Source organism: Chrysemys picta, chromosome 23 (genome assembly GCF_011386835.1).
Source record: "Chrysemys picta bellii isolate R12L10 chromosome 23, ASM1138683v2, whole genome shotgun sequence".
Taxonomy (NCBI): domain Eukaryota; kingdom Metazoa; phylum Chordata; order Testudines; family Emydidae; genus Chrysemys; species Chrysemys picta.
This window is the reverse complement of record NC_088813.1, coordinates 15,312,076-15,334,417: the sequence shown is the minus strand read 5'-3', so window position 1 is coordinate 15,334,417 and position 22,342 is coordinate 15,312,076. Positions and strand designations below refer to the sequence as shown.

The 22,342-nt window shown below is 45.1% G+C and overlaps 1 protein-coding gene across 1 annotated transcript in view; it reads left to right on the top strand.

Annotated features, from left to right (window-relative positions):
- Positions 1-22,342, top strand: part of CSMD2 (CUB and Sushi multiple domains 2) — a 563,976-nt gene that overhangs the window by 395,440 nt on the left and 146,194 nt on the right. Inside the window, exons 26-29 of the mRNA XM_065576901.1 lie at positions 13,086-13,288; positions 17,434-17,625; positions 19,683-19,821; positions 21,809-21,996. Of these exons, the coding sequence (XP_065432973.1) occupies positions 13,086-13,288; positions 17,434-17,625; positions 19,683-19,821; positions 21,809-21,996 (722 nt within the window). The remainder of the gene's footprint in view (positions 1-13,085; positions 13,289-17,433; positions 17,626-19,682; positions 19,822-21,808; positions 21,997-22,342) is intronic.

The window sequence follows — 22,342 nt, the reverse complement described above, 5'->3', positions numbered from 1 at the left end:
GCAGATCACAAATGAGCCACCAACGCATGCTCTTCTCCTGCTGGGATGGTTAAAAGAGGCACCATTCCCCCCCCATTCTGGCTTTGGTTAATTTATATCCCCTATACGGCCTGTCTCTGAAACACACATTATTGTCAGAAACATCTGTCATGCAACACTGTGGAGAAGGTCATGTAATTTGCTGCTGCTGCTGTTGCCTGATATTATTGCTTTATTAAACTTTCATCTGTTAGCCTTCAATCCTGTGTCTGTGTGCCGTGCAAGAGACTTTGATTTTGTTTCCTCTTGGGATGTATTTCAGAGTTGAAAACTGGCTCACCACGAGAGTACTGTACTGAGATTCCCCAGTTCGGTCCAACATGCTTCCAGTTGTTTTATCCTACCAAATGGGCTTCTATTTGAGATCCAAGCACCTACAAGATTATATCCTAGGCAGTTAGGGGCTTGAGCCATCTCCCGCTCACACCACCAGCATAAATTAGGAATAGCTCATCCGAAGTCAGTGGAATTACACGGCTCTAGATGAAGAAAGAATCAGGGAATGGGTCCCCAGATATGAGCAGTGAGTGGAGGAGCTGGAAGGATAAGATCGCAACACATGGCATCTTTTTATTATAACTTCACTGTTTTATAGTTTTAATAATAAAAAGCAATGTACAAAAGGGAATTATTCGCCCTAAAAGAAGCATCAAAATAGTTCGCAAACATCTGGCGAGTATAGAGACCAGAAAACGTTTCCTCCTCCCACTTCTCCCCCACCTTTTGTTATTGCCCCTCCTACCCCTTTGCCTTTGCTTCATTGCAGTTTCAAATTTAATGGGTTCTAGTTTTTAAGTTATGTGAATTTGGCATGGAGGCAGGTGGGGAACTGGCTCGTAGACTTAGTGCAGCCACCAGCATGCTTTTTGGAAACTTCTGCTTCCCTGATCCAGCACTGAATTCCCCCACAGCCCTGCCACACCACCTCAATACAGCCCTGTACTTAACTGGATAGTCCAGTCCAGCTACGGCTGCTTTTAATACAAAACCAACAACTATTTGCAAATACATTTTTTGCTAATAGATGGAGAAATGAGCAGAATTTATTCAACAAATTGTTATTTAGACCAGCTCTTCCGTTGCCCATCTATTCACCCTACTGCTGTTGCTCCCTATAAAAAGCTCTGCAGTAACACGTCTATACTGATCTGCAGAATCCCTTACTGTTCCAATCCTGTGTTCTCGGATTGCTCTGTCCCGCCACCTCTATCCTGACCCACAGCCTACCCGCTACAGCAGCACTGATCTGATCTTATCTTTACCAGAGACAGTTAATCACGTTGCACTGGGTGGTGCTTTTATTCAATGGCTTTATGCTGGGGTGAATTTGGTCCAGTATTTTTAAATGTAGAAATTCCTGCATTACTTCAGTCTTCTCAAACTGATTCAAGGATGGATGGTTTGGGGAAATCTGCATGAGAACTCTTAATGGATGCAAGGGGGGACTTTCAAAGGAACATTTCTCAAAAATCTCTTCTCCTTTTTCATTCCCTGCAAAGAAGTTTGTAATATCCCATGCAAATCTTTAATGCTCCTTGGCTCCCGTCAGGCAATGATGTCTTTTGATTGAGCTTATCTCCACTGATGTCTTACTCACATCTTTGTTGCAACTGATATATTCCAATTAACATGTACACGCGCTGTCGCTATTAATAGCACTAGTTTGCATCACCTCTTGCTGATTTAAATGATGATCTGACCCGTGGTCCTTGTTCTAAATTGGCAGTGGTAGAAGCAGGCATTAAATTGCAGCAGTAGGAACAGTGGTTCTTGCTAGATTGCTGGGTACCAATTAGGTAATCAATCTAGGGAGAAATAAAATAAATGTGAATTTAGTACTCGTGGAAGGCACTGGCTTGACAATCAAAAAGATCGGAGTTCTGTATTTATTCATGGAATAAAGACTGCATGTGTAGCTAGCATAAACTGGCAAGTACAGTGCCCTAGATGACTATGGCTCTACATGTAACATGCACAATTAAAATATAAGGTCCCAGTCTTGCAGCCTGATCCATGCAGACAGATTTCTGACCCTATGCAGAGCCCCATTATCTTCGGTGGGATTCACTCTGCCAGACCTGTACAACCACACAATGATCCCTTGAAGCCCAGAGATCTGATTCTCATTTATCCCAAGGCCTCTTTACACCATTGTAACAGTGCAAAAGGACCGCAGAGTGGGTGTGAATATAATTCACCTGCACAGAGCCCAAAAGAGCGTAGCAATGGTGGCTGATCCTACCTCCACTAAAACTTGTGAGTAAATTTACCCCCACGCCTATCCCTGGCCACTTCAATGGCAATACATGAATGAGTCATGCTATATGCTAATATTTGTAGGATCAGACCAATGGTTTGGAAGGGCTCAAGAATGGAATGAAATTATGCCAGGTGATAATACAAATTGCGACCCTCCCTTTCATCAGAGATTAAGCCCCCTGTTCTGTTCCTCCGAACATCTGGTTTTTGTGCAGCTGAAACAGAACAGATGAATTTTGGTTTGTTGGGTGAGCGAATTTCCATCAACTTCATTTTTATGGTAATCCATCAGAATAATAATCCTCTTCATGCATGATACAATTGTATAAAGCTCTCATTTATAACTTCCATTAAAATTAATCACCAAAGCTTTTTGAATAAAGCTGTATCTCTCGGCAAGGGGGGGGGAGGAAAAGAAGAAAAGGCGGAAGATAGAAAATGGAATGTCCATTATTGCTACAAATGTTAAAAGGGGTGCACTTCAAAAGGGGATTAACCATCTCCCCCACCATAAAATTGCAACTAAAATGTCTCTAGCTCCAGTAAAGAGGTAGGGGGGAGGGGGAGGGATATTATAAGACAAATGAAACTTACCTCCGACATCTGTTTGTATGCTCAAGAACAGTCTGTGAATATGCTGATTCGGTGGTGTTTTATTGTTTAGCAGCCATCTCGGGGTTCTAAGGGAGTTTATTGTAATTGCTAACCCCGGCCTAATGAATGGCACTGTACTGACAGGTCCATTTTTCAAAGTCTCATCTAAAAATATGAGTAGAAATATTTGGATGCTTGGATCAGCTTCATTAGAGACTTCTGGGGGCAGAGAATTTGAGGAGTTCTTATTTTGTTGGTATGGCGCTTTCAGGGGGTTAAGAAGAGCCCCAAACTCCTGACTCTGAGGGTCCTAGTCTTAAACAGAGGCTTGAACCTTTGGCTGATGGGCTATAAATCATTAACATTACAATCATTCTGCTTCTTAACCAGTTCAGGACCTGATTTTGTGTTATGTAAACTGAGCAGAATTGCTTGAATGGGAGACATTAATGGAAAATCCTGATGGCTGCAGTCAGTGAAGGTGTTGGCTCAGTATCATTATTTGTATTCTAGTAATGCCTAAAGGCTGAAAGCCAGATCAGGGATATCACTGCGCTAGGTGCTGCACATACACCTACTAAGGGGCAGTGTCTTCCTCAAAGACCTTACCATCTAAATAGACAGAAGTGGGGAAACAGGCTGTATTAGTATCCCCATTTTATAGTAGGAGTCAGAGGCACCGAGAGATTAGGGGACATGCCAAGGATCATCTAAGGAGCCCATGGCAGAGCCAAGAGTTGAATCCCATCTGTCCCTGTCCTGCAGGAGTGCCCCTCTTCCATTGCAGGCAGATCTCACCCCTGAGCAGGGCTGGATTTCCCTCAGGGACTTCCCCTGTGGTTAGGGGAAGGGGTTAGTTTTAATGTTAGACCCACTGCGTCACATCATTACTTCTTCCCATCATGTTTGCTCGGGTTCCTGCCGTTTCCATTTAAAAGTGCGTCCTCGTTGCAGCAGCTACAGATGAGATATTTCTCTCCTTCTCGTTGAGTGAGCACCCAGGGCAATTTTCCGCCGTTCTGCACCCTCTTAAGAATCCCTTAATGCTTTCAGGCATTTGGGTACCAGAGTACAGCATGTTTCACTTGTTCTTTAGAGGACTTATGTCACTCTGGTGTGGAAAGCCTCTTTGACCTGCATCTCTAATCATGGCTGCCTTATATACCTAGCAGCAAAAGCCAGTTCTTCTCTGTGTATGGCATATCCTTCTGCCCATTTTATCCAGGGTTCAGAGCGCACTTGGGGGGGAGGCTTGGAGCAGAAAGGGTGGCTCCTGGAGTTGTTGTTCAAGGAGGCAAATACCAGCCTGCTCGCAGGGCTCCATAGTTTTCACTGGTTGGTATTCTTTAACAACAGTGGTTGAGAGAAAGAAGGAGGTAGCCGGTGTAATAATTCTGTGCTCTTTGGTGGCGTTCATCTGTACCTAGAAGATAAGGCCCAAGTTTGCAATAGCACCCCATAATTGGAGGTGCTTCAGTTCTGGGGTGTCCAACCGGAGGTGTTTACAGCCTGACTTTCAGTGCCGCTGAGCACCCACCTCTCCACGGGAAGTTAGTGTGAGCTGTGGGTGCTGAACACCCTTTGGAAGTCAGGCCCTGGGTACCTCAAATTGGGCTTGCTAAACTAATTGGGCACTTTTTGAAAACCTGGGCCTACGTGACTCCTCCAAGACCACATAGCAAGTCAGTGGAAGTGCTAGGAATAGGACCCAGAAGTCCTACCTTCCACCGCCTTCCCCTAAGCAGGAGACAACTCTACTGTGGTTTATACATAGAACCACTGCCTCACTTGCTTTTAGCTGCATTTTAATACACCTATTAGTGATTGTCAGAATGCTAAGATAATTGTCCTCCTCCGTATGATTTGCTACACCTATTTGTTGTGTCCTGCGTAAATGACACTGTCAGCTCTTTGGGGCACAGGGAAGGGAGGGTGATGGTAAGGAAAGTTACATGAGCCCCTGTTGAGTAGATCGCTTGTTCCCGAAGGTACCTAGTCTCTTAAATTAATACATAACTTCAGCTATCCCTGACGGATGCACAAACCAACCACCCATCTGTTGACTCTTGTCTTATAGTTAGATCGTAAGCTCTTAACAGCAGGGACTGCCCCTTTGTTCTGGGTTTGTACTATGTCTAGTGCAAAGGAGTCCATGACTAGGGGTCCTAGACGCTGCAATCGTTGGTCAGCCTGTCCCTTGTCATTACATCATCAGGTTGCCTGTTGATGGCTCCCTGATCGTTTGTGAGTTGCTTCTTAAAGCTCCATTAGGAAGTAAGGCCCTGTTCCCAGTAATTGGCGAGCTTGTTGGGGTTTTCCTTTAACAGCTGGTAGGACAAGATGTTTATAGGAATTCCCAAGCCTTCCCTTGCTATACTCTTCCTCCTCCTCCTCCCCTCCACCACTTCCTTACACGTGTCTTTCCATCCGCTCTGTGTTCCAATTGCTCCTGTGAATTCACTGCTGAGTTTTCATTGCTAGTAAGTTAGCCCTGAAGCAAACGCTATTGCACTGAGCTATCTGAGACTGATTCCAGTGTGATCCATTCTTATTTTCCCCGAGTCTGTCTTTTTATTTTTTTCTTTTCACTTTGCTCAAGGTCCCTGCTTAGATAGATTTATGATTCAGCTCTTTTGGCCGCTGTCTGATTCTGTGGACTTCATTTCCTTGCTGAGTACATTGAAGGGTTTTTTTGTTTTGTTTTGTTTTTTTTAACTGTTCTATTTGGGGGGGGGGGTTCTGTTCCATCTTATTTGTTTACTGTTGTTCTGGATAAATGGGAAAACAGTTAATGTTTCTGTGTGTTCTTCAGTAGACTCATAGCCAAGGTTTTAAGCCCACTGTCAGAGGTTTCCTCAGCACAGCACATAGAATGGTATGTCTAGAGTTAGTCCAGTTTTAGCCTGATTTCATTGTGTCATGCAGTGTTTTCCCTGGTGATAATGTGGCAATGAAAAACAGGCAATTAAATGACCAAAGTGGGTCAGCCCAAAGGTCCATCTAGCCCAGTATCCTGTCTTCCAATAGTGGCCAATGCCAGGTGTCCCAGAGGGAATGAACAGAACAGATAATCATCAAGTGATCCATCCCTTGTCACCAATTGCCAGCTTCTGGCAAACAGAGGCTAGGGACACCATCCCTGCCCATCCTGGCTAGTCACCATTGATGGACCTATCATCCATGAACTTATCTAGTTCTTTCTTGAACCCTATTATAGACTTGGCCTTCACAACATCCTCTGGCAAGGAGTTCCACAGGTTGACTGTATGTTGTGTAAAAAAATACTTCCTTTTATTTGTTTTAAACCTGCCGCCTATTAATTTCATTTGGAGATCCCTAGTTCTTGTGTTATGAGAAGGAGTAAACAACACTTCTTTATTTACTTTCTCCACACCAGTCATGATTTTATAGACATCTATCATATTCCCGCTTAGTTGTCTCTTTTCCAAGCTGCAAAGTCCCAGTCTTGTTAATCTCTCCTCATACGGCAGCCGTTCCATACCCCTAATCATTTTTGTTGCCCTTTTCTGAACCTTTTCCAAGTCCAATATATCTTTTTTTGAGATGGCGTGACTACATCTGCACACAGTATTCAAAATGTGGGCGTACCATGGATTTATATAGAGCAATATGATATTTTTTGTCTTCTTATCAATCCCTTTCTTAATGATGCCCAAACATTCTGTTCACTTTTTTGACTGCCGCTGCACATTGAGCGGATGTTTTCAGAGAACAATGACTCCAAGATCTCCTTCCTGAGTGATAACAGTTAATTTAGACCCCATCATTTTACATGTATCGTTGAGATTATGTTTTCCAATATGCGTTACTTTGCATTTATCAACATTGAATTTCATTTACCATTTTGTTGCCCAGTCACCCAGTTTTGAGAGATCCTTTTGTAGGTCTGCTTTGGACCTAACTATCTTGAGTAATTTTGTATCATCTGCAAAATTTTGTAACTTGACTGTTTACCACTTTTTCCAGATCATTTATGAATATGTTGAATAGGACTGGTCCAGTACAAATCCCTGGGGGACACCATTATTTACCTCTCTCCATTCTGAAAACTGACCATTTATTCCTATCTTTTGTTTCCTATCTTTTAACCAATTACCAATCCATGAGAGAACCTTCCCTCATATCCCATGACAGCTTACTTTGCTTAAGAGCCTTCAGTGAGGGACCTTGTCAAAGGCTTTCTGAAAATCTAAATACACTATATCCACTTGATCCCCCTTCCACATTCTTGTTGACTCCCTCAAAGAATTCTAGTCAATTGGTGAGGCATAATTTCCCTTTACAAAAACAATGTTGACTATTCCCCAACAAAGTATGTTGATCTATGCGTCTGACAATTTTGTTGGTTAGTATCGTTTCAACCAATTTGCCCAGTACTGAAGTCAGGCTTACCGGCCTGTAATTGCCGGGATCACCTCTGGAGCCTTTTTTAAAAATTGGCATCACATTAGCTATCCTCCAGTCATCTGGTACAGAAGCTGATTTAAATGGCAGGTTACAGATGACAGTAGTGCTGCAATTTCACATTTGAGTTCCTTCAGAACTCTTGGGTGATACCATCTGGCCCTGGTGACTTTTTACTGTTTAGTTTATCAATTTGTTCCAAAACCTCCTCTAATAACACCTCAATCTGGGACAGTTCCTCAGATTTGTCATCTAAAGAGAATGGCTCAGGTTTGGGAATCTCCCTCATATCCTCAACCGCGAAGACCAATGCAAAAAAATTCATTTAGTTTCTCCGCAATGGCTTTATCGTCCTGGAGTGCTCCTTTAGCATCTTGATTGTCTAGTGGCCCCACTGGTTGTTTAGCAGACTTCCTGCTTCTGATGTACTTTAAAAAAATGTTGCTATTATTTTTCGAGTCTTTGCCTAGCTGCTCTTCAAATTCTTTTTTGGACTTCCTAATTATATTTTTATACTTCATTTGCCAGAGTTTATGCTCCTTTCAATTTTTCTCATTAGGATTTAACTTCCATTTTTTAAAGGATGCTTTTTTGCCTCTCTCTGCTTCTTTTACTTTGTTGTTTAGCCATGGTGGCTCTTTTTGGGTTCTCTTACTATGTTTTTTAATTTGGGGTATACATTTAAGTTGAGCCTCCATTTTGGTGTCCTTAAAAAGTTTTCATGCGACTTACAGGGATTTTACTTTTGGTGCTGTACCTTTTAATTTCTGTTTAACAAACTTCCTCATTTTTGTGTAGTTCTCCTTTCTGAAATTAAATGCTACAGTGTTGGGCCGCTGTGGTGTTTTCCCCACCGCAGGGATGTTAAATTTAATTATATTATGGTCACTATTACCAAGCGGTCCAGCTATATTCACCTCTTGGACCTGATCCTGTGCTCCACTTAGGACTAACTCAAGAATTGCCTCTCTCCTTGTGGGTTCCAGGACTAACTGCTCCAATAAGCAGTCATTTAAGGTGTCAAGAAACTTTATCTCTGCATCCCTGAGGTGATATGTACCCAGTCAATATGAGAATAGTTGAAATCCCCCATTATTATTGAGTTTTTTATTTTAATAGCCTCTCTAATCTCCCTGAGCCTTTCACAGTCACTATCACCATCCTGGTCAGGTGGTCTGTAATGTATCCCTACTGCTATATTCTTATTATTCAAGCATGGAATTACTATCCATATTGATTCTATGATACAGTTTGGTTCATTTCAGATTTTTACTTCAATTGATTCTGCGCTTTCTTTCACATCTAGTGCCACTCCCCCACCAGCACAACCTGTTCTGTCCTTCCGATATATTTTGTCCCCTGGTATTACTGTGTCCCATTGATTATCCTCATTCCACCAAGTTTCTGTGATGCCTGTTATATCAATATCCTCATTTAACATGAGGCACTCTGATTCACCCATCTTATTATTTAGACTGCTAGCACTGGTATATAAGCACTTCAAAAACTTGTCACTTTTTAGCTGCCTGCCATTACATGATGTAATTGAATGGGACATTTTTTCATTTGACGGTTCCTCATCAGATCCTACCCATATTTTTTCATCTTCCATCCTCTCCTCCTTACTAGGACATAGGGAATCTCCACTTAGAGATCCTCCCCTAAGGGATATCTGAACCACATACTCCTCTTCACCTGTCATTTTGAATGAAGGGGTTGAACCCTGGTGTATTGTCACCTTGTGCTGCCAGCTCCCCTGGTTAACAATAATAATGACAATATCTTACACTTAGATAACCCTTCTTATCCTGGAAGGTCCAAAGTTCTTTGCAAACTATGTGTGTGCAGCGGTCATTTCACATCTTTTTGAAGCAGAAGGCAGACGGCCATTGAAAAGCCTGCTGCTATCTGACACAAGTGTTTGGGACAGGAAATGAAAAGGGATCCCATATCTAATTGTAGCAACAAGGGAAAGCGTTGGATAAGTAGAATGGAATTTGATCAGGGAATCAGGATCACGAGTTAACCCTTCTGCAAAGTTCCAGAGGAACTTTAAAGAGCACAAGTGGACAGAACCGCTGTCTCGCATGGAAAGCAGCAGCACCTCTGCCACCACACAGTCCTGACTCTGAAGTGGAGAGCCATCTACTGACTCACCGACCCCACTTCTTCCCAGGGTCTCTGCTCCAAGTGCTGACCAGGCATGACCCTGCTTACCTTACAAGGACAGGCAAGATAACAGCCCACAGTGGTAGTGGTGCAGGCAGTCGCGTACTGGGAAACCTTTGATCCAAGGCAGGTGAAGCAATAAAAGACATGGAGCAGAGAAATGTGATCTGCATTCAGAGTATTACAATAAATACAAAACTGAGAACATTGTGTAATTTCACTGGCTGTTGCTTCTCCTCTTTACTCTCCGTTCCCTTTTAACTATATTTTGGAGAGCTGGTCGTAATTTCTTACTCTCCAGATATTCTCTTGGAACTTCTTCTATCAGCTGATTGCATTTAGCTTTGTAATAACTAAAGTTTTATAAAACGATGGTATCCAAAGCAAACTTCAGTACAGGATCCATCTAGGACAGACATGCACCTCACCTGCTACGGCACCTTTTGTCTGAGCATCTCAGAACTCGGTCTAAAGGGAGCAGCATAACACCTCTGTGAGGTAGGTATTCTTCTCCCCATTTTGCAGATGGGGAAACTGAGTCACGGGAGTAATGGGCCTGATATAAAGCCCACAAGAGTCAGTGGAAAGACTCCCATTTACTTCACTCCAGAACCTAAGGGACTTGCTTCAGGTCACACAGCAGAGCCAGAAACACAACCCAAATTCCCTGATTCCACAAGCCGGTGCCCTTAACTATAAGACCATCATTCCTCACCCAGCTCCTAGTTGTCTGCTCGCCCTGCCAGGAAGTCAAGGTGGGGGGGGTGTTGCACATCTTCCAACCCTCTCTCCCTGGGGTGCTCCCTGGCATGCAATGGGATCACTCCTAGTCCTCCTCACTTGGGAGTTGAAGCCTTCAAAGTTGTTTTAGATGGGAGGGAATTTGAATGAGGAGAAATTGGGGGTCACCTCTCAGAGCACCACATGGGGAGCAGAATTATAGGCTGAGGAGTTATAAGAGGAAGCCAGTAAGATGGGGGTGGTTGGCATTAATATAAGGTAAGCCAGGCGTGCTGCCTAATAAATAACCAGGAGAGCCCAGCAGCTGAATTCCTCTGTGTTTTAATCAATATTTCATTGTTTTTCCTGTACAAAATTATTACACTAAAACAAACATAACAAGCATATTAAATAAAAGCCTAAAATGCAGAACCCTCCTGAGTAGTCAATTAATAATATCAAATCACTGACTAACATATATAATGCATTACTATAGTAACCATTATCTTGCATAGGGAATTAAAATATTAAAGCGGCAGACAGGTGCTGCTACCTCAGGAGAAATGAATAAAACAAAACAAATAAAGGAAGTGAAGCCCTTGAAAATCAATCGATTGAAAATCACATTACGTGTTGCTATTGTTCCTTCTCCAAGCTGGTGGGTACTGGGGGTGCTGGAGGAGGTGGTATTACCAGTTAACATTAAGAAATGGCTTGCAGTAACTGTTTTAGTGGGCAAAACAATTATTTTGAGAAAATGGAAATCTGCAATTCCTCCGCTCCCTCACACACAGACCGGCTGAGTGAGCTCTCTACTACTGCATTAATGGAAAAAATGACTCTGTCTAATAGAAACGCTTGGAAAAAAATATGAGGACGTCTAGTCACACAAGAAACTATTGCATACGTTTGCAGCTTAGTATATATTAGTCCCTGATGCTACGTTCTGACTTATTTTTTTATTTAATCACTTTAATAATTGATGCCCTGCATGATCTCTACAGGTTCAGGGTTTTTTGTTTTTCTCTCCAGGTTTTACAAATAGTGACATTGAATTGTGTGATTTATAGGCTGTTTCCATCTTGTGCATATATTCAGAGTGGGTTAGGTTTTGTTATGTGTTGGCATTTGATATAAAAACAATAAAAATAAAGTTAAAGAAAAGAAAAAAATCAATTGGGCCCCTGGGACCCAGCCCACGTCCATTGCACATACCTGCCCTGACCGCAGGTGGGGCAATTCCTAAAGTTTTATTGTTTCACTTGAATGTGGCAAAGGATTCAAGGATGGAAGTAGCACAATGAAAGGGGAAAAGGAATGAAACCAGGGAGAGAGGAAAATTAGAGGGAGGCTCATACGTTTGCTCCCCCATGTTTCCCATTTCCCCAGTCACCTGTTACTTGGATCAGACCTGTGCTGCAGCCTAATGGGAGCTTCCCAGCTCGCCCATTTCCTTCTGTGCCCTGCTTCCCAGGCCAGCCCTGCACTGCACCATTGCACGAGTTCCCTGGCTTTTGTCTCTGCACTCCGCTTAGACCTGTGTTGTGTTGTTTCAGTGCTCCACTCAGACCTACTTTGTCCCCTGACTCCATCCACTGCTCTGCTACCCCACTCAGCCTTGCCCTGCACCTTTACAAAATTCCCCTCATTTCCGATTTTCCACAGTGTTCCCAGATCAGCCCTGCCCTACAATGTTCCAGAAGAGCCTTTCCCATCTCGCCTGTTTTACCCCTTTTCCCATTTCAGACCTGCATTCCAGCATTCAGGATCCCCCTCCCCCCTTATCGATAGATACAGGCCTGTGACAAAAAGCTCTTCCACTGGGAAGCAAAAGGGGAGGACACTGGGAAGCAAAAGGACAGCCAAGGTTGACTCATGCAACATAGGGATGAGATGTGAATTAGATGCATGCACATCAATTATCTTAAAGAGTCCCCGCACATTTCTTCTGGGTTTAGAACAGCTTCCCGGTTTTACTGTGTTTGTCTTTATCTTTAATAAAAAGAGCTCAATAAAACACTATTGGATGCACCTCGGCAGCCCCTTCACTGCTCCTGCACAACTTCCTCACACTTTTCTGTGTCAACTTGACTTTAGTCTGTCTTAGGGTTTTACCCTCCCACCCATCACCCTAGTAACTGAGCGCCTTCCACATATAATCAATGGCAGTGGTGAAGTCCCTGGTGGAGACGTTCTCACTGACTTCAGTGGGCTTTGAATCGGGCCCTTAGTCTCTCTGGAGAAGTTTTAGGGTTGGTTAGTGATTTTGGATGCCCGGCTAGACATACCACGAAGGGGCCTGATTTTCATAAAGCGCTGAGTACCCTGTCCCCTGGAGTCACTTTTCATTGGTAGCTCTCAAAGGGCTTCACAAAGGAGATTATCTCTGTTTTACTGACGGAGAAGCTCAGAAATAGAGAGAGGAAGAGACTTGCCCTAGGTCAACCATCAGGCCAGTAGCAGTGCCTGGAACAGACCTTGGGTCACCCACGTTCCCATCCGCTTCCCTGTCCATTCGAACGTGCTGTCTCTTATTGGCATCAAGCCCATTTTTAGCTGCATCCACAAAGGACACAGACTGTGCTGTCGTCAGGCCGGATCATCCCGGAATGGTATACCAGTACTTTTGTCTGCATGGAGGGTGCCATTTTGTTCTCAAAATGGTGTTCCCACTCAGCGTGGTGTGTGCGAGGACACACAGAATGGAGGACTCCATTGGGTAGAGCAAAATGGCGTCCTCTACATAGCTTGTGTGTGAGGTAACGTTGGCGGGGGTGTTCTAGTAGGTGCCCATTCTGCACTACACTGCTGGATTCTTACTCTCGTATTTAGTTTTGCAAAGGATTCTGATGAGCGTTTGTTCCTTTTCCTCCACGCAGGCTCCATTTCATGGTTTTCCACACGGAGGAATTCCACGACGTTCTGAGGATATGGGATGGGCCGGTGGAGAATGGGATCATCTTAAAGGAGATCAGCGGCTCCAGCTTGCCCAGCGATGTCCACAGCACCTTTAACTCCGTCGTCCTTCAGTTCAACACCGACTTCTTCACCAGCAAGCAGGGCTTCGCTATTCAGTTTTCAGGTAGGCGCCACGGAGACTCTGTTTCCTCAGGGTTGAATGGGGCTGGTGATGAATGGGCACGCACACCACTCAGCGTTCATTGGACGGGCCACGCCTTTGAGTGCCGCTGATGTGTGCCTACCGTAACGTAACGTAACGGGGAAGAGCGCTGCATTCCATTGCGCCGTATCCAGGTTCACTGGGATGAGCTTGTAAATGGCACCGTTGATCATGGGAAATACGTTAGGAGGAATTGTGGGTATTTGTCCCCACATCTCCACAGTTCCTTGTGAGGTATCCCACGGCACCACAATGCACAGTGAAAATTTCCCGGAAGGTGATGCATCTGCAGGCGGCATGGAGGGCACTAGGATGCCTACCCACAGGGCACCATGCCTTTGCCAATGTTACCTGAGGCTGTGTGGACACAACGCCGTAGCACAAACAGTCCAGTGTGAGTGCACTCCACTGAAATCACTCGGTTAATGGAACTTTACCAGTGCAACTTCAGTGTGTAGACAAGGCCTAAGAAGTTGTGTCCGGTCTGGTGGCCCTGTTTGTAGTGTCTCATGCAGTGGGGGTGGGGACTAGCGCGAGACTTGTGCATTGTATTTTGAAAACATAACTGGTGCAAGGTATGTCACACCAGTGCAAACCCATTTTGCACCAATCTACTGTGTCTGCACTGAGAGGATTTGCACTGTGATGTAGTTAAACCAGTGCAAATTTCCCTAACCTAGAAAAGCCCAAAGGGGATTTTGCTTTGCCCAGAAAATATTAACGGACTGATTTTCAGAAGCACTCTGCACCCAAACAATGGGAGCCGCATGCTTATTGCATGTCTGAAAGCCAAGCCATAAACACGGTGTCTCATGTACCTTATGTGCTGCACAAAATCTACAGATGGGAAGACAGGCCAAGGTTTGAAAATGACTAATGATTTTCGCTTCCTCCATTTTTTTTTGGTGTCCAACCTGAGACACCCTAGAGGGTCCTGATTTTCCGAGTGTGGGTGCTCGGCAGTTTCTGAGAATCAGGCCCCTTTATGACGACCCAGGTTGGGCCCCCCAAAAATTGAAGCAACCCAAATCAGTCGTCACCCTTGGAAAATCTTGGCCTTAGTCTGTTTGTAGCCCAGTGTTGTTTTGTACAGCGTCACTGTATATAACATACACGGCCTGACTCTGTGTTCACTGCACGGGCCCTGAGCCTGCAAACGCTTACACACGTTGATTTTGATAGGGCTACTCAGGGTAGTAACATTAAGCATGCATGGACCTGTTACAGAGGGCCATAGTTTGTAGCTCTAGTGGCAAGGCAGGGCTGTATCATTTTACTGCAGTGTCCCTGGATCGCTGAGTAGTGGCTTCCTTGGTATCTAGGCAGCAGCTCTTGTCTCTGCTTCCAAGTTGTTTTGCGAGCTGATTGTACGATTCTGTTCTTGGTACCCGAGTGTGGGCTGGAGAGGTGTGTGCATTGCAGGTGGAGCCCTCCAGGTGAATCCTACCCGAGTCCGAGCTCCTCCTGGGAAGCACAAGACAGAGTGGTGGCTCAGCGCCCTTGGAGACAATGCTGCATCCTCTGCTCTATGCCTGGCTTGCTTCATGGGCTGGAATGGAGCAGGCACATTTTCCTGACTCACCCTAACTGCTGTGGGGTGCTGGAAGAGAGCAGGGACTATGCTCCCCAGCAATATTTTGGCCAGCTCCTGCACTGGGGTAACCGAGTGAGACGCAAACTCCCTCCAGCTCCTTATGCTGGAGTTTGCCATAGCATGAGCTAATTGCACAGAGCCAGGTTACTATAGCAGAAAAAAAGCTCCAGGCAGCTGTCTGATGTAGAACTGCATCCTTATTTACTACTACTTCTAACAGCCTTTGTTCGTAGGGTGTGATCGTGTAGCCAGAGACCTGAGCTCAAACATACAGGCTGGGATCTGGTATAACTTAAATATATATTTATATAACCTCCCCATCTCCTCCAACTCCAATGCTAAAACGCAGGAGGCGAAATAGTTTGATTGCCATGGGGACATTATGGTGCAGATCCTCCGCCGGTGTAAATCAGCAAGGATGGAGCTATGTTGATTTACAAGGGCTGAGGATCTGTCCCATTGTATTTTTTTTCCGTTGCCTCGTAAGGACAGCTGCCAGGATGCTAGGTGAGCACGTCCATTCCTAAAAGTTCAGGCTTGATGCGTCCCAGGGCTCGAGGCTAAATTCCACTGCCACGCAGTGACCGGGAAAGCTGCTAGCGTATCAGTTTATTTGACAGCATATGTTTGACGCAGGATTGTATCAAAATGCCATGTAAGATTAGTGGATGCCTGGGCGTGTTAAGTAAACATGTATGTGCAATGCGTGAGCATACATCAGACTTGCATTCTGTGTTACACACTTGAACTTACCATTCCCCGAAGCCTTTCCCAGCTGGAGGACCAGATGCTAACTGCAAAGTAAAAGAGTGTGTGTGTGTGTGTGTGTGTGTGTGTGTGTGTGTGTGTGTGTGTGTGTGTGTGTGTGAGAGAGAGAGAGAGAGAGAGAGAGAGAACTTTAAGGGGAAACAGAGAAAAGAAAGAGGGAGAAAAGTCATTGCTTGGCACAGTGTATTTAAAGAGGATAGTACAGTCAGCACTAATCATCTGCATTATGCATCTTGGCTTCTCCCCGCCCATCACCCAGTTATTGCAGTTGAGTTAACAACACAAGATGAAGGAAGGTCTTGGAGTTCAGACACTGGTCTGAGACTTGGGAGGTGGAGGTTTATTTCTTGGCTTTGCCACCGATTTCTTCTGTGGCCTTCAGGAAGTCAGTGTCGTTCTGTGCCTCAGTTTCCCCATCTGTAAAACCAGGGCAGCGATATTTTCTTCCCATTTACAGATGGTGTTGGGATAAATATATTAGTGTGCGTGGAGCACTTGGATATTATGGCAGTGGGGACCATATTGAATCCCAGAAGGACATATGTTCACCTCCCGCACTGTTTTGTGGAATCTGCACTTACGCTGGATGCAACAAGAAAATCAACATTTGCAGCTAGCAGAGTTCCCTGCCGCAGGAGTATCATTCGGTCAAATAACAAGGCTGCCTTATTATAAAAGTCTGGATAATTTTCTGTCCAATATATGCAGCGATGTAGGTTAAGAGTTCGCAGATGTCAGTGTTTGAGAGAGCAAGCAGATTGCCACAAGGATACGACCAGGAGGGTTTAAAGTCACAGTATAAACTGTGTACACTAGATCTGGCCAAAAATGATGGGAGAGGAACACGATCGAAATAAATCCCCATTTTTCCTCCAAAAATTCAAAACTCCAAAATTGTGAAATTTGAAAAATGTTGATTAGCTCTATAATTTCCTGAAAGCCTGGGAAATAATTTCCTGAATAGTAGAGCTGCTTGGAAAATTGTAATTATTTTTTGCAGAAATTTTTTTAAAAGTTTGTTTTATCAAAATTCTCCACAAAAATTGTTCCTACTCCTCCCCCGCCACCCTACCCTTTTTCCAGGGACAAAATTGAAAAGGGAGGAAGAGACTGGGGAGGGGGTAGAGACTGGAATTTTCCATTTTTTGGCTTAAAAAAAATCAAACAAGAAAAATTTACAGCAAAGATTTTTTTTTTAACTTCCTAATAAAACACCATTTTTTGTTGAAAAACGTTTTGGAAGGAAAAATCTCAGTTGGCTGCACTGCCGTATTGCCTTCACAAATCAGGCCCTTCTAAAATCATGAGATTGGCTAAAAGATCATGAAATATTTTTTTAAAGATGCATTTGGGGGTCATCTTTCTCTTCTGGTTTGTGAGCCTTTAGATCACACTCACATCGCATTTTCCAGCTTTTCTCTGCATCCACGAGGTCTAGAAACTTCCTATGTTTCTTTTTAATCAATGAAAGCCAAAAATGCCACATGATCCTATGACTCCAGGTGCTGGGGCTCTACAAAGAATACCAGATAGTGTGAGAAAAGCATGACAGTTGTCAACACTGTTCTTGAAGAATTTCCCCCACCCCACCAACAAAAAATGTTAATTGAAAAAAAATTCAACCAGCACTTCATTTTCTTAGGCATCATATAGAATGTGCAAGCTATAGAAGGGTAAGCTAGGCCTGGGGAGGTTCGCAAACCTGTATTTATAGATTTGTTTGTTTGTTTTTTGATACTCCCAGTTTCCACTGCCACCTCCTGCAATGACCCAGGGATTCCCCAGAATGGGAGCCGGAGCGCAGACAGCAAAGAAGCAGGTGACTCCGTCGTCTTCCAGTGCGATCCAGGATACACCCTGCAAGGGGAGGCCAAAATCAGCTGTGTGCAGATTGAGAACAGGTTTTTCTGGCAACCCGACCCTCCCTCTTGCATAGGTATGATCTGTGCAACATTTCTCTGATTGTACAGCAAGGGGTCTAGGTTCCCCTTGCTAGGGTGTGTTGGAACATGTTGCCAAAGGGGTCTGGTATATAAAGCCCAGCGCTCTCATGATCCCTGAGCATAGAAAGGAAGGAGAGTGAGATATTAGATAGGAGGCAGGAGATTGTCTGGGCAAGCCAATTATTTTTGGTTGGGGAAGGACCTTGGTTGGGTGACTTTTGTGCCAGGAGGTAACATATTCTGAATCACAAGAGAAAACTGTCTGACGTTCTCCATGGGTTCATAAAGTCATAAAAGAAGCTCATGAAATCTATTATTTTTTTCAATACGGCCAGAACATATAACAATTGTCATGCTATGCACATAAAAGCAATAAATGTTAAATTAGCTGGCTAATTAAATGTTAGCCAGATATTAGTCATCCTGTAACCTTTATTCTTGTTTATGCAATGTTACCCCAAGCAACTTAAATTAATTAACTCCATTTCTTAAAACAGATTTAAAGCCAGCTGGGAAACTTTTATGACATGCCCAGAATTTGTTTGCTGCAGGACAGCTTGATATTTGAAAGACTCTGTTAATAATCTCACATGGCATCATTTCTATCTGATGCTGACAGCCCTTTTAGTTGTTGTGGAGCTGTAACTAAAATCACAGTGTTGTGTATTTAGGTATCTAGCTAATCCCCCGTTGAGTTCTCATTCACATCGAAAGCTGAGATCTTAGTTCTTCTTTCCAGGGAGTGGAACTGAGGTGAGATGATCCGGGCTAAGGGAATTCTCATAGGGTGTCTTCAGTGAAGGTCATTTGACTTAGAAAGAGCCATTGTGGTGGGTTGCTTCTGGACAGAGCCCTGGCGATCCTTTTTTAGAAGATGCAAGATCTCCCAATAAGCTGGAGGGGGCGGGGGGAACAGCAGTGACAACGTTCTCTTTCAATGACAAAGGGCTTTTGGAATTTTTGGTGGTCAGATACTGTAAATGATTCTACAATAGCCTTACACTATGTTGCCTAATTACAGCTGGTTGAAAAGTGTTTGGAGTTTTTTTCCCCCCAGTGGAACATTTCCAGGTTTTGGTGAAAAATAAAATTACTTTGATTCTGAAATACCTCTGCGGTGCCTCCTGGGAATTGTGGTTCAGGCGTCTCATACTTCCATTCTTCTCTCTAAACTGGGCTCCCTGGTTGGACTACATCTCCCTGGTTGGATGCATCACGGTATCCCCTTTTGGTCTGAGGAGGCGCGGAGCATCTTGGGAGATTAAGTCTAATCCATAGAGGAGAATGGGAGTATGTAGCAACTGAACTACAGCTCCCTCGAGATACTGCAGCAGTATTTCATATCTATATAAATGTTTGTTTTAGGGTGTTCCGTTTTTTGACAAAAATATCAAAAATCTCCCTGGAAAGCAGATACATTTTGCGAAAAATGTTCCAGTGAAAACCAAATTTTCTGTCATAAAACAAGCTTAATTGGAAACTTTTCAACCGAATGCTTAGCCTTCCTGGCAATGCAAAGCGATCATTAGTCCCTGACAGCACGTGTTTTCACTTCTTGAGGAGGAGCCTTGATTTTGACCAGGAGCTGTCTAGATAATGAAACAGGAAGGCTCGGGGCATCTTCTCTCTCTCTCTCTCTGATGATCCATCTCTTATGAAAATTGTAATGGGCTCGGACTGTCTCTTGCTATGTGTATGTCCAATGCCCGGTATAACAGGGTCCCAGTCTCGGTTAGGGTCCCTCAGGGCTACTGTATCACAAATAGTATCTTATCTCTCTGGCAATCTAGCTGTCTGTCTTTCCATCTCTCTCTCTCTCTCCATATGGCTGTTTGTCGCCATCTAGTCAATCATATTTCCATCCATCTCTTCATCTCTCTACCGAAATCTCCATCCGTCCATTTCTAAACCTACCCTCCCCATGACTTCCAGGTGCACCTAGTCCACAGCTCAACCCAGAAGTCTAATTCCCACCATGGTCTGTTGTTTTCCCCATATGGCAGAACGTGTATCACTATCCCCCTCCCCCCCCCTTGCTTTCTTGTTTCAGCTCCCTGCGGAGGGATCCTGACGGGGCCGGCCGGGGTCATCTTGTCACCGCAGTACCCTGAGCCCTATCCCCCGGGGAAGGAGTGCGACTGGAAGTTGACGGTCTCTCCCGATTATGTCATTGCCCTGGTATTTAATATGTATGTACCCATGAGCGACTCAGCTGCTCCCTTTCAATTCTGCTGGGACTTGTGGGGAGAGGGGAGGAGCTCAGAAGTGGGGCAAGGCCTGAGGTAACGGGCTTGCCATTTGCATCACCTGCTCTCTAAAGGGTTGTCCCAGGGCTCCATGGATCAGTTTCCTAGAGAGCCCCTAACCAGACGTACCAAACCTGCAAAAAAAGCAGAAAATTGGGCTTGGTTTTGGCTTAATTGGCTTGTGAGTTGCTTGTTGGCTAGTTTTTGGCTTGTTGCTTGTTGTAGCTTGTTGCTTCTGTTTTTTGATCGGCTCCCGGCAAGCAGGAGCAAGGGGGGACAAACAGGGGCAAGCGGGACAAGTGGGGGAGAGAGTCAGGGGTGCACAGCAGGCCCACCACAGTCCCAGACTGCATGCCGGGGGGAGCTAGTCACATAGGGTGTTGGGGTTTGTAGGGATTGGCTTGTTTTGGACTTGTTTTGAAATGGGATTCTCTTGATTTTTGTCTTATTGTGAAAATCGGGGGGCTTATTTACCACGTGAAAGTTGGCAACTGTGCCCCTAACCCGTGTCCAAAACAAAGAAAACCACTTATATCTGCCGGCCCCTTCTCCCGCCAGTCTCACCAAGGGTGGTGTCTGGTTCCTGTAGTGTTAGCTGATTGGCTCCCATGTTTAGCCTCAATCCGTCCCAGTTGGGAAGAGGATACGTGTATTCCGACTACAGCCCTGCTTTATTTGTGCATGTGTTTAAATTCTGGTGCTATTGCAGAGCGAGTGTCTGCCATGCCTCCCCCAAACTCCCCCCCGGCCCTTCCAGCTCCTGTTAATTCATTAGCGGGTGTTTTCAAAAGACTGGATCCAAAGTGTGGCTGGATCAACAGGTTAATTCTTTGGGCCATGCTGCCTGTGGCCCATATGTAAAATCTGCACAGAAGCTTTTGGACTCCTCTGCCCTCCAGTGCATGGAGAACTCAGTGAGACCTCCCTCTTGCTGCTCGCACCCACGCCTGTGTCAGTAGAGGGATCGAGCAGCCTGCCCCAAAGGCCAGGAGACACTCAGGCTCCACTGGAAATGCCCTGACCCTGTCTCCCAAGAGCCCAAATCAGGGGACAATCAGCCAGGGTATCTCAATTGATCTCCACTGTGTAGATGCCACCTCAGGAGAGGGGCCGGTTGGTGCATACTGCTCCGTATCGCCTGAGGAGATTGACCATTGTAATTCCTGGACAGGATCTAGTGTAAGACAGAATCAGACTCAGGTTACACCTGTCACAAAGCTTGGGCTGGATCTAGAGTAAGTCTGGAGTTAAAACGCTGTCGAGCTCAGCCCTCTGCTCTGCCTACAGTAACCCTGAGGTGGCTTGAAAGGGGCATCTTCCCAGGCCTGGGTGGCAGATTCAGGAGCAAGGCCTTGTCCTTCCAAGCAACAGCTGCTTGTGCTGCTGGAATCTTTGTCTATTGCTTATGCCCTCTGCACCTTTAAAACTTCCCTGGGGGTACATCGAGGGAAAGAGACATCTTTCTGTGCTCCTCACCTTTAATTTGCACTTTTCAGTAACCGCGGTAACGGGCATCTTGAGAGACTTTCTGCACGGAAGAGCAGAGAATGGCAGCATTAATAGATGTTGATTTGTACAGGATTTTTTTTCCCACCTGCCACCAGGGCAACCTTGTGGTTAAGGCTGGACAGGGGCTTTGGAGAGCTAGATTCAATCCCTACCACTGCTCTGGGCAGTGTGGGAGACTTCAGGCACATCAGTTAGTCTCTTGGGACCTCAGTTCCTAATCTGTAAAATGGGGATAACAATCCTCCATTTCCTCCACCTGTCTTGCCCACTTAAATTGGAAATATTGTGGTGCTGAGGCTGTTTCCTTACTCTGTGTCTGTACAGCACCTAGCACACTGGGTCCCGATGTTCTGTTAGGCCTCCCGGTGCTCCCACAATACACGTAATCATTCCAGCTCTGCTTGTTTTGTTTCTTGCCCAGCTTTAATTTGGAGCCCGGCTACGATTTCCTCCACATCTACGACGGCCCCAGCTCACTCAGCCCCCTGATCGGGAGCTTCTACGGCTCCCAGCTGCCCGACCGGATAGAGAGCAGCAGCAACAACCTCTTCCTGGCTTTCCGAAGTGACGCCTCCGTGAGCAATGCAGGCTTCGTGATCGATTATACAGGTAACCCATCGACCGTGGCGTGTACCGTGCCCTGCCGTTCTTCGGCCCAGCCCGACCCAGTGGCGTATGTCAGAACCACCCCCACTTCGATCAGGCCTCCTGGATGAGCCATAAGCAGGAGGATGCTTACCCAGTTGGTAGCTATAGGAACCCTCCCATCATCAGTCCTGCAGTCTGTGTGGCTGTGCGAAGGCCGGCAGGGAGAGCAGCCGATTGCTCTCCAAGGGAAAAATTGTCGAGAAGAGTGGTTGGGAACAGGGACGAGATTCATATACCAGATCACCTCGTCTGACCCGCTGTACAGCACAGGCCACCAACACCAGCCAGCCTGCGCACACTAAACCCC